The 12,419-nt window shown below is 42.2% G+C and overlaps 1 protein-coding gene and 1 long non-coding RNA gene across 2 annotated transcripts; one reads left to right on the top strand and one right to left on the bottom strand.

Moving 5' to 3' along the window:
• Positions 1-5,537: 5,537 nt before the first annotated feature.
• On the top strand, positions 5,538-7,838 carry LOC146704394 (uncharacterized). Its single transcript, XM_085461513.1, has 4 exons — positions 5,538-6,044; positions 6,186-6,437; positions 7,006-7,095; positions 7,269-7,838. The coding sequence occupies exons 1-4, from the start codon at positions 5,915-5,917 to the stop codon at positions 7,526-7,528; spliced, it is 732 nt and encodes a 243-aa protein (XP_085317639.1). The 5' UTR covers positions 5,538-5,914; the 3' UTR covers positions 7,529-7,838.
• Positions 7,839-8,230: 392 nt separating this feature from the next.
• LOC146704393 (uncharacterized) lies at positions 8,231-9,661 on the bottom strand. Its single transcript, XR_014921167.1, has 2 exons — positions 9,156-9,661; positions 8,231-8,500 (listed from the first exon to the last, which is right to left on the bottom strand). It is a non-coding gene; the product is annotated as an uncharacterized LOC146704393 (long non-coding RNA).
• Between the last annotated feature and the right edge of the window lie 2,758 nt (positions 9,662-12,419).

Here is a 12,419-nt window from a genome sequence, read left to right as displayed (position 1 = left end):
GAAGGATTGTCAAAGGATGTTGAAGATGGAGCTGCCAGGCAGGAGTAAAAGAAGACAACCTCAGAGGAGGTTTGTGAATGAAGGAGGACAGAGGGTTGGTGTGATGTGGGAGGATGCTAGAGATAGGGTGAGATGGATGAAAAATAGTAATTTGTTGGACAAAAGTCAGATTTATTGAAAGTTTCCTCTGACAAGGGAATTTTTGTACCATAATCATAATTCAACTGACACTATTAGTTTCTATAGCAAACCTTCTACAGCCCGGCAGGAAGTGCAGCTAGGAAACGGTGCACTGAAAGATAAACCACTAACAGCATAATAAAACAAAATGTTGCATTATGATCATTTTATCTAAAGTTTTTTTTGCCTTGTTAATCACTGGAGATCAACTGAAAGTTAAATTTGATTGACCACATAGCCTGTTTTTTTCTGCCCAAAGTTAACATGAGAGGGAGAAACAGCAACAAAATGTGTGTGTGTGTGTCTTTTCTGTTAGCTGCTACTTTAGCCAAGCAGCAGTGTGAGTACAAATTACAACCTAAAAAAGGCAAAAAAAAAAGTGACTTTTATGCAGCCAGGGAGCCCGACTGTTGCTGTGGAGCTGCTTGCAAATTGTTGTAAAACACTCCAAGTTACAGCTGCAAAATTAAAGCAGGTTCTCTTCCATTCCTGAAAAGTCGACTCGTGTTTCATCCAGCAGTGGCTCCAAGCCACAGAATGAGACGCTTCAGAAAACATAGCAGGACCGAGGATATCTGTGACTCGTCCTCCCCTTTCCTCTATTAATGTGTTTTCTCTTTTGTGATAAATGAGTTCAAATAAAAGCAGCTCCAGCTTTTAAGATAAAATAAAAATTTTAACTGGATCTATGAGGGCCGGCTGGCTTTTGTATACAGCACACCAGAAGGTGACCAGAAACTTGTCGCTCCTGACATGGGCGTCACTTATGGCTGCTGTAATGGCATTTGAGCTTCTGATGAGGTCACGCATGAGGCCTTTTCATAGTGAGACACGAAACGAATGCTGAATGAAATAATTTGAAATGTTTCTGCTGAGCTATTTAACAAGTCAGCAGCGCCGCTGTGTGGCCAAATGAGCGTACTGCATCAGAAATCAAACGAGTCGCTGAAAATGAGAGATGTGGATAGTTTTCCATTGTTTCTAATGCAGGACGCTTCGCAGAGCATCACGCACACAGACAGACAAACGTCTTTTTAAATAAATGATATTAAAAGGCTGACTGATGTTAATCAATGATGTAACAAAGTAAAAATACTCCATTACTGTACTCACAGAGTTACAGTATTCGAGGAGTCTCCTGAGAGCTTTGTTTTTACACCAAACATCTGAAGTCAAACGTCTCCACTTTCTCCCCCCTCACATTTCCAAAATGAGCTTCTTACTTTAGGTTTAACACATTTGATATGAATCATTTATTTTGTGGCCACACACCGTCCTGATTTCAAAATGATTTCAGCGTAAAACGATCCTGCTGGTGAATCATCAACAGTGCTTATCACGCATGACTGATGTAGTAGAATAGAATTAGTAGAATTCATGCATCATTTAATGTATCAAATGAAGGATATGTTTGAAGAAAGAGTTTCTAACAGTGTCTTTTTGTTCCTTACAGTAGTTAACCGTGTAACTTTAATGTCTCAAACTTTAAACTTCCAAACCACCAGATTCTTTTAACATTAAACAAAATACTGTTTGTAAATATTAGCTTTTATTTCTCCATATAAAATGAAACAGAAGCTTTTCAGGTATCTTGGAGGCATTTGTGATGAGATGAAAAGATGTGGAAATCTGTTCAGCATGGCTTATTTCTGTGTATCCTCAAGTGGCAGACCCAAAACACGACCCACATTTTAGGATTAGGATTTCAGTTTATTGTCAACACACACGGGGTGGCTGTAGCTCAGGTGGTAGAGCAGATCATCTCTGACATTCACACAGAGTGTGTGTGAATGTTACTTAGAAAGCACCTAGAAAAATGTGCTTGTGCGAATGGGTGAATGCACAAGTTGTGTAAAGAACAGTAGAAAGAGTAGCTCTATAAGAACCAGTACATTTGCCGTTTACCATTTACATGTATAAATACAGATAAGGCCAGTATAAATGGTGGAATAATTGGGCTGTTTATATCACCCGCTGCAGTGCCTTGCGGTCAGCAGCCGATCAATTCCCATGAAAAAGTGGTCAGGATTCTACAGAGCATCCTGGTATTACCTCACCCTGTGAGGATTTTAATATGTCAGATTATATATATATATTTTTTATACATTTGTCAACAGAACACAAGTTTCCACTGAAATCACAGAAAACATACCTGACAGAATCCTTTGGTTGTTCCATATCCACCTGCACAGGAAACACTGGCAGGAAGACCAGGCCAGTGTTTCTTACAGACCTTTGGTTCGATGACAGACACGTCCACCACCGTCGGCTCATCAACAGGTTCGCCACCAGAAACACTTGATTTTCTTTTAGGTTTATTTCAGCACGTGGAGGCTGAATTGTTTGTACTCTGTGAACTAATCGAACGTTCACACACAACTGGAGACACAACATGAAGTAAAAAATAGAAACACATTTTCATGTAACCAACGGCTGTCAGAAGTCAAAGGTCATTTTTATTTGATGCTATTGCACTTAATTGTGTTTTATTTTCCCTCGAAATAACATCTGCCTTATCAATAACTTAGAGTGATCTGATCAATAAACACAAGTTTGAAAAAGTTTGTTTTTGGATGAACTTCATGAACAGGAAATCTAACTCACAACCGGTCACAGTGTGCAGCAGTGAGCACAAAGTCTTCAGTGATGAGGAATTCTCTACAGACATGTTGACCCTTGTTATTCTGAACTGATCCCATGTAGGGTATCGAGTTGTCCGGAGCTTTTGTTCCATGAATAATTCCTGTTGAAAACTCTGGTAAATTAAAAAAAAAGAAGATGATAAAGTTAGTGTGCCGTTTACAGCCGTAAGATAAATCAGATATATTTGATGTTCACACTGATGCCTTGTAGACATGGTAGAAAACAAAGAAGAAACTTGTGAAGACAGTGCATGGTGCCAGCAGGAAACTCAAACTGTCCTTTACTCAGTAGAAAGACTTTTATACATCACGCGTCTTAGTTTGAAGGCTGGTCTATCGTTATCATCTCGACTTCCTGTTATGCCAACCTCTCTGCAGTGCAGGTTTGATTTACCATTATCTAATGTCAAAAGGGGGATGGTGCGTTACAAAGCAGCGAGAGAGACAGAAAGGCAGGAGAGTTCAGGTAAGAGTTGGATTTTAAATACAGGGCTCTGTGTGCGGGCAGGCGGAGATGAGGATCCAAATGCAGGACTCAAACACAGAATTGTAACTCAAAACCTCAGCTTTATTGCTGGAGAAATTAAAACATGAACTGAACAAGGGTAGTGAACACGAAAATACTGAACACAGTATAAAACACACAGGCATAATCCGACGGTACGATGCAGCACTGAGCAAGGGCAAACACAGGGCTAATATACACAGGGAAGTAATCGGGGAATGGAAAACAGGAGGGAGACACAGCTGGGAGAGATTGGGGCTAACGAGTCAGGGGATCGAAGCTGGACACACTGACATAAGACACAATCCTTCAAAATAAAACAGGATACAATACACACTAAACTAAGACACGGACAGAGAGAGACAGACTAGACCAGGGGTGGCCAACCCGCGGCTCTCGAGCCGCATGCGGCTCTTTGCCTGGTTTCATGCGGCTCTTACGTTCATATCAAAGTTTGTGTTTTGGGGGTTTTTTGTGTTGTTGTTTTAAAATGTGCACGTTCGCTTCGCTTGAGTTCAATACGGTATTTTCATTAAATGGCCATGTGTGTGAGATGAAAATACCGCAAAGTTTCCCAGTAGCAAGTTTGCCCTTAAAATGGCAAGGAAAAAATACACAGCAAAAAGAAAATATGAAGATGAACATTTTAGTGTCGCATTGGATGAGAGTTGTGATATACAAGACAAGCCTCAGTGGGCAATATTTGCACAGTCTGTGTCAAACGATTGTGTGATCAAAGAACTCCTGGATATTGTGCCATTAAAAGACAGAACCCGTGGCACAGATGTGAAAGAAACCATGATGGCTGCATTAGAAAAAGCAAATCTGCCCATAACGAAATGAACTGCAATAGCCACGGATGGAGCACCAGCCATGATGGGATCTGTGAACGGGCTTGTGGGGCTGTGCAAAGCTGACCGAACTATTCCTGACTTTTGGAATTTCCACTGCATCATCCACATGGAGCAACTCGTGTCTAAATCATTGAATTTAGATAACGTCATGAAGCCTATGATGGAAATCGTCAACTATATCCGCACACATGTGCTTAACCACAGTCAATTCAAGAATCTCATTGCTGAGCTGGACCAAGGGCTTCCAGGTGACCTGCCGCTGCACTGCGAGGTGGCTGTCAAAAGGCCAGGTACTCTCTCACTTCTTTGAGCTTTTGGATGCCATGAAACTGTTTATGGAAGAGAAGGACAAGGACTATCCCGTGCTCTCGGACCTCAAGTGGATTATGGATCTGGCCTTTTTGGTCGACATGCTGTGTCACTTGGACAGACATAACCTGACCCTGCAGGGTAAGTTAAAAATGCTGCCTGACCTGGTGCAAAGTGTGTTTGCGTTTGTCAACAAACTGAAGCTGTTCAAGACACATATTCAAAAGGGAGATTTAACGCATTTTCCCACTCTGCTAAAAGCCAAGCGGGCAAGTCACCAGCGCTGCCCTGAGTAAGCAAAGAGCCAGATATGCAACGCTGATTGAAAACTTGCACGAAAGCTTTGTGACCGGGTTCCATGATCTACAATTGAAAAGGCCACAGATTACGTTCCTCGTCGACCCATTGAATGCAGAGACCGGCTGTTTGAAAGTCTCGCTAGTCACAGATAAAGCTGCGGCTGAGTTGGAGATGATCGATCTTTGTGAGGAGGACCAATTGAAACCTGCTTTAAGGGAAGGGACCATTGAGTTCTGGAAAAGTATGCCAATGGAAAAATACCCCAATGTCAAACGGGCTGCGCTTAAGATACTGTCAATGTTTGGGTCAACATACAAGGCAAGGAATGCCAGAAGTCCCATTAAACAACATGCATTGTAAAAGTAAATGCTATTGTAGATTATTATATTTTTGTTTGTGGACTTGGTTGAACTGAGAGTTTGTGTGTGTGAGACAGTGCACACAATTGTTGAAAATGACTGGCCTGTGGTTTTAGTACTGTAGGAGTCATTATCATATTGGGGTGTGTGTGTGTGTGTGTGTGTGTGTGTGTGTGTGAGTGAGTGAGTGAGAGAGAGAGAGAGAGAGAGAGAGAGAGAGAGAGAGGGAGGAAAGGATGGGTGATGTTCATGTGTGCCCATGTGTAGGATGTGGCTCTTTGCGGTAACACAGTAAAAAAAAAGTGGCTCTTGGTCTCTGACTGGTTGGCCACCCCTGGACTAGACACTGAACTAAACCAGCAAAAAACATGAGAACACAAAACCTAACGGTGTGTTCACACCGAACGCGATGGACGCGAATAGAGCGTCAGGTTTACATGTAAAGTCAATGGAAAGGCGCGATGACGCGCGATTGCGGGTCCCGCGAAAATTCGGAAGCAGATTTGCGTCGCGAAAACGCCAAAACGCGTGAAACGCGCGTCAGTGTAGCGCGTCAGGCGCGTTTGACGCGCGAATAAAACCACGCGCGTGAGTTTTTGTGTTGCACTTTGTGCATACGCGCGTTTCGCGTCTACCGCTCGAGTTGGAAAAATCTGAACTCCAGCGTCAAATCGCGCCGCGACAACCAATCAGGAGCCTGGTGACGTGGCTCTGACCTAGGTCAAAGGGGCAGATCCAGCCAAAGCCCTTCATTCTTCATTCAGTATGGAGGAAAAGCTGATCAGCGCCGTGGCTAACCACCCCGAGCTATATGATGCCAGCTCCTATTTCTACCGAGACAGGAATAAAAAGGACCTAGCTTGGAGACACATAAGTGAGGAGATCGGGCAACCTGGTAAGTTCATTCCTTATTCTTTTTAATTTTCAGACTGACCCGATGAAGCCGTGCAAAAGCTAGCAAGCGCGCCTACTGTCCCGCGATTTTCCCACTGTTGTACAAATACCTTTCCGCTAACCAGATAATGCGTTTATTCAGAGGACATCTGCAGGAGAAAGTGGAAGAGCCTCAGGGACACATATAATAAGGAGAAGAGGTCAGAGAAGGAGAAGAGGAGTGGGTCTGCAGCAGGATCGGGGAGGAGATGGAAGTTCTTCGCGGTCATGGGGTTTCTGGACCCCTTCCTCACCCCGCGGGAGACCAGCGGAAATATGGTGCGGACCGTGGAGAACTTCTCCCCCGAGGACCAGGGACAGCCCGAAGAGGCAGCAGGGGAGTGTCAGTCAGAAGGTATGTTTACAATTAATTAATGTAGGCAGTTAATTTATGCGTGTTGTCATACAGGAATATATTTTGTTTATTAATAAACAGTATAAAGTAGTCCCGCTGTTCATCCGTCACTGCCTCGCCTTTTCGCTGATTTTTTTTATTGCACCGTACAGCTTTCAACGATGCGCATTGCATTCTGCAGCCCAAATGACAAATCTCCTCCGTGTCGTGTCTCCTGCGCTTGCCAAACTTATCATGTTTGGTTTTGATAACCATCACTTCAAATAGAAAAAAACAGCACAAAAACACTCATAACTATGACCCTCATTCGGAAATAGACACCTGCACCAGGAGCAAAAAAGGCGCACAAAAGTGGCGCCGCAGACGGAGAAAAAGCGCGGCATAATACTTTTACGTTTTAAAATCGACAAAGGTTTGCACTTTGAGAATCAACTTGTGAGAACTGTGACTACTGTTCATGTGCTGCAATAAATGGGAGACCACTGTATATAATAATAAGTATATAATAATATAATATTCTCTATGACTATTGTCTTCAACCTGTTAACATTTAATATTGTCTTGATAGAGTCAAGTTATCATGCAGCAGAGTCCTCCCCTGTTGCTTCTCCTGACTCCCCAGTCCCTGGTCCCTCCACTCCTGCTGCTGCACCCACAGGTATGAACATCAAGCACTGATAGCTTTTTACTTGCTTGGATTCCCTTGTGATCACCTTTACTAAATATCTACAACCAATCTGTTCATATCCTGTTTTTTTTTTCAATTTTGAAAATGACAATCTAGTAGCAGCCTTCTCATTTCTTTGTGGTGTTTTGTTCTGTTTTTTACAGGCCCACAGAGGAGGAGAGCTCGAAGGCGGTCGAGGGAAGGGTCCCAGGATGGTCCATCGGCGGTGGAGCTGGCTATCCTGGAGTCCCTAAAGAGGCCACGCCCGTCTGCAACAGAGTATTTCCTCCTCGGCCTTGTTCCTGCTCTGGAGAGCATGCCGCCTCAGACACGAGAATTCGTGAAATTCCAAATTCATAAATTAGTTTTTGACAACAGCACAGCTGTGCTAAATTTGGAAACATTGGACCCTAATGATCAGTAGTTTTCTGATGAGGCAGCAGCTCTCCAGGGCAGAAACAATGTTCTTATTCTTCTCCTCCTTCTCCCCTGAGGCTCTTCCACTCCAAGCTGGGTCCTTTTTATTCCTGTCTCTCTGTAAATAGTTAAATTTTATATATTTATGTTGAATCTTTTTATTACTGAATTTATATATTTTATCAAATAAACATTTATAATGACAAATGTCTCTGTTCTACTACACAGCAAATATTGGCACCCGACTTGACACAAGTAGAATTTATTTCATATTATACTAATGACAAAATATACTGATACAGTGGGATGCAAAAGTTTGGGCAACCTTGTTAATAGCCATCATTGTCCTGTACAAATCGTTATTTGTCACAATTTAAATTGTCAGTTAAATACATCATATAGGAGACACACACAGTGATATTTGAGACGTGAAATGCAGTTCACTGGATTTACAGAAAGTGTGCAATAACTTTACACTAAATAAAGCAGGTGCATATATTGGCAACACATAAAAAGAGAAATAACATAAATATGTAGTGTATATCAATGTGTGTGTCTCCTATATGATATATGTAATTGACATTTTTTACTGTAACCGATTCATACAGGAAAATAATGACTATTAATAAGGTTGCTCAAACTTTTGCATCACACTGGTTATAGGAACATAGTGAAGACAAGTTACTTAAGAGAATAAAGAGAGGTTAGGTTATTTTGGAGTAGAGATCCATTTATTAAGAAAATTTTAAAAAGGAGAAAGTTCCCTTGTAGTTGTGGAACATGGATCCTGAGTTGGGGGGTGCCTTCGTCTGGACGTGCTTCCCATCCAGAGCTCCACAACAGAGGGGGAAGTTCCAGCGCTCCTGGAATCCCTCTGCGATGGACCGCCAGTCTTCAGTTGAAGGCACAGCCGTGAAATCGTCCACTAGACAGTCCCAGATGGCCGTCGCTACCTGGGGGATGATCTGGCTCACCATACCTATGACACCACAGCCATGCTATCATTCAACCACTGATAACAGCATAAATCGAATTAAATTAAATCGGGACTTGATGAGACCATCTGAGTATCACTAGAAATATTATAAACAGTACCAGTTTGCTATCGGTAAACACCGAGAGCATTCACTGTTAGCATAGCACATCCATGTTAGCAGTGTATAAACGATACACTGCTAACATGGATGTGCTATGCCATCAGTAAACGCCGACAGCATTCACTGTTAGCATAGCACATCCATGTTAGCAGTGTATAAACGATAGTTTATACACGCCGACAGCATTCACTGTTATAGCACATCCATGTTAGCAGTGTATACACGATACACTGCTAACATGGATGTGCTATGCCATCAGTAAACGCCGACAGCATTCACTGTTAGCATAGCACATCCATGTTAGCAGTGTATAAACGATAGTTTATACACGCCGACAGCATTCACTGTTATAGCACATCCATGTTAGCAGTGTATACACGATACACTGCTAACATGGATGTGCTATGCCATCAGTAAACACCGACAGCATTCACTGTTAGCATAGCACATCCATGTTAGCAGTGTATAAATGGCTGGTTTAGCATATATTAGCACAGGTATCAATAAAGGACTACCGTATTGACCACTTTTACTAACCTCAGGCAGACGGACAGGCGCTCTGCAGGTGGGATTGAGCGCCTGTAATTGGTGTCTAGGCGGGCGATTCTGGGACCGACACGGGAAAGCAGGTCCTCAAACTGGCCGGGTGACAGACGATGATATCGCTGGAATCTGCCGTCATCCAGGCGCAGCTCCTGGAGCAAATGGTGAAACTCACCAAACTGCTCACGCGCCTGGAGGACCTGATGGACCCAGGTACGGCGAGGACGTCTTTTACGCTGCTGCTCTGCTCTCCACAGTACATAGAGAAGGGAGACTCTCTCTTCAAGCGCTAGCTCGATAGCTGCCATCTTGCAAAACCAGGTCTGGCACAACTCCCTCCCACATTCCTCCCACATTTCCGGTTCACGCGCGTCAAAATATCATATTTTGACGCGCGATGGATTTTTCTTGGACACGCGTTGAGACGCGAATGTACACGCGTCAAATTAGGGGCGTTTGGGGCGTTTTATTCGCGTCCATCGCGTTCGGTGTGAACACACCGTAAGAACTAATCCCTAAACAAGAAGAACTAAAACATAGATTAATCATCATCATCATCATCATGATAACCAAAAAAAGCACCACAAGAGAATAAGAAAACTATCCATAATGCAAAAACACACCAAAACATAACAACTCAAAATACTGGGTCAAACTGACCCAGAACCGTGACAGGTAATGAGATGTCATTTCAGGACTTAAACCAGACTCTAAGAAATTGCTGTGTCTAATTTTGCGATGCTGCAAGTAACAAACTGGGTTGAGTTTGGAGGTTGAAGAGGAACTTTCCCTCGCCAGGCCGACAGCCGTCTGTGTTTATCTCATGCAGCGCAGGGCTAAATTTAAAATTATTAAATACTTAAGACAATGTATATTCTTCTATGACAAAAAAATACAAGTGTTCATTTAAGCAAATAAACAGAGCCGTAAGAGATGTTTTTCAGAAACTGTTGTCTTTATTTTGATTTGCAACTAACAATTTTTTTTTAAATTTGTAGTTTTTGTTGTGCTCTCTATTATGTGAACCCCTCACCTAATTTGTTATGTTTTTTAACAAATTAAACCCCAACAATCAAATGATCCCCTGTGAGCAAGCACTAGGCACGGTGGAAAGGAAAAACTCCCTTTAAACAGGAAGAAACCTTTGACAGAACCAGGCTCAGGAAGGGGCAGCCATCTGTCGCGACTGGTTGGGGGGTGAGAGGCAAAAGAAAAGAAAAATGAGAGCACAAGTTAGCTAAATGTTGCTTATGTTGTCTGATATGAACAACGTATGGTTTTCTGGACTGTGGCTGAAAAGCAGTCCATCATTACTAGTCTTTAAAAAGGGACTAATCGATCACCAAGGTAGCAATATGGCTCAAGGAGGCCATAGACAGAGTTAAATAGGCAATCACTGTTAAGCACTGAAAATCCCCAGTAACCTGCAGCTATAATAAGGCCTACTGCAGCAACACCTAAACCTATTTTAAGTAGGCGTTTAGCACCATGACGCCATGAACCACTAGTCGGCACCACATCAGGAGATGGTTCCAAGGCCGGAAAAAAAAGCTCCTCGGGTTCAGGAGCAAGATTCTCCTGTGTTGGAACCACATCAGGAGATGGTTCCAAGGCAGGAAAATAAAGCTCCTCGGGTTCAGGAGGAAGATTCTCCAGCTGCAGAGGTTCACCAGTGATGTTGTGAACAGCAGCTAATATTTTTTCTTCCTCCTCCCTTCTCAGCTCATCCTTAAGATTATTAATTATTTCTCTTTTCATTTTAAGATGTTCATAAAGTTCATCTATGAGATCTTCGTTATGAACAATCTTGAAATTTTGCTTTTTGACTTTTTCTTCCAGCCAAAATATTTGCAGTGTAAGACTTTCTGTTGTGCTGTTCAGGGTGCTCAACTCCAACTGGAGTTGTTGAATTTTCATTTGAAGCTCCATAGGGTCAGGTATTTCTGTCTCCATCAACCCATACAGTCTTTGTGATTCCTCTCGAATCTCTCCGTCAGACTGTAAATTATTAAATGCTTCGTTTGACATTTCTTTAAACTCTTAATGCAAAGTGTCGACAAGAAAAAATGTTTGCTTAATTGTTTAAGTTTAAAAACAGTCCCTTTCTGAAAGGTTTCTGGTTTGCTAAACACAACTCGCTGTTTCTGAAAATGTTCCAAGTAAAACTGTGTTTGCAAAGGTGAAGAGGGGCTATTTATAGACTTTCGTGGCAGCGAATTTGACGTCAGCGCTCTTTGAGCCTTTGATCCTTTGTTTGGTCACAGGATCACATGACAGCTGTGCGTAATTCTGCGCATACTCAGAGAATACCCATTGTGACGCACGGTTTTGTTTTGTTTTGAATTTTTTTAAATACCCTGAAAACAGTCTGTACGTGGTTTGGAATTTGTACGTGTTTTAGAGTCTGTACGTGCTTTGGAGTTTGTAGGTATTTTAGAATTTATACATGCGTTTTGGAGTTTGTACGTGCTTTTTGGTAGTGATGTGCGATACCACTGATTTCCTTTCCGATCCCAAGTAAAATTCAGGGTGGTATCGACAATACTGATCCGATACCGATACTTTGTACAAAAACGTATTTCAGTAATTGTATCTCAAATTATAGGGTCATAATGATTACAGGACATCGGATTACTTGTTCTTATCGCTTAATAATGCACAGTTATCATATAGAAATAAAAAAAAACCTGAAGTTGTGCGCTATTTGAACACATTGCCTGCCTGCAGCACTAAAGGACTCCGTGAGAGATGTCTGTCTCGCCCTTGCAGCACCTGTCCCTGTCCACTCCTCCTCTTCAGTTCACCTCAACATAAGCTCGTCATGTTCTGTGATATGATTTACTCTGAAGTGCTTGATGAGGTTAGTAGTGTTGCCACAACACCTCCCTTTCTTGCCACATGTATTGCAAACTACGTCTCAACCGTTTGTGGAAGTAAAATATGTCTGCACATTAGTGATGTGCGGATCGATCCTGAAATATCGATTCCTCCGATACCAATCATTTATGTTCTAGAATCGATTCTCACATTAAAATATCGATATTTTAGTAATTTAGAGTAAATTTGTAGTTTATCATTAACAGGAACACAATGGAAAGAAACTATAACATTCGGATTGCCTACATTCAAAGGAACTACTTCCTCTTCCGTTTTCATAGTCATGTGCGAAATACGGCTGTATAAATGTCTCGCAGCCCCTTGGCGTCCGCACTCACAACAATGGCTGAGCGTAATTGTGCGGATGTATTTTACCTCCAC

Source organism: Copadichromis virginalis, linkage group LG7, assembly GCF_057382275.1.
Source record: "Copadichromis virginalis isolate Kocher_CV1m ecotype Utaka linkage group LG7, C_Virginalis_male_GT1.1, whole genome shotgun sequence".
NCBI lineage: Eukaryota > Metazoa > Chordata > Actinopteri > Cichliformes > Cichlidae > Copadichromis > Copadichromis virginalis.
Note: the sequence above shows the minus strand (reverse complement) of the source record. Positions and strands in the feature narration are given on the sequence as shown.

Bases quoted from the DNA above. Each gene is read 5' to 3' on its own strand.
- LOC146704394 (XM_085461513.1), top strand. From the start codon at position 5,915: ATGGAGGAAAAGCTGATCAGCGCCGTGGCTAACCACCCCGAGCTATAT. The intron at 6,438-7,005 runs GTATGTTTACAA...TTGTCTTGATAG, and splicing joins AGGGGAGTGTCAGTCAGAAG to AGTCAAGTTATCATGCAGCA. The intron at 7,096-7,268 runs GTATGAACATCA...TGTTTTTTACAG, and splicing joins TCCTGCTGCTGCACCCACAG to GCCCACAGAGGAGGAGAGCT.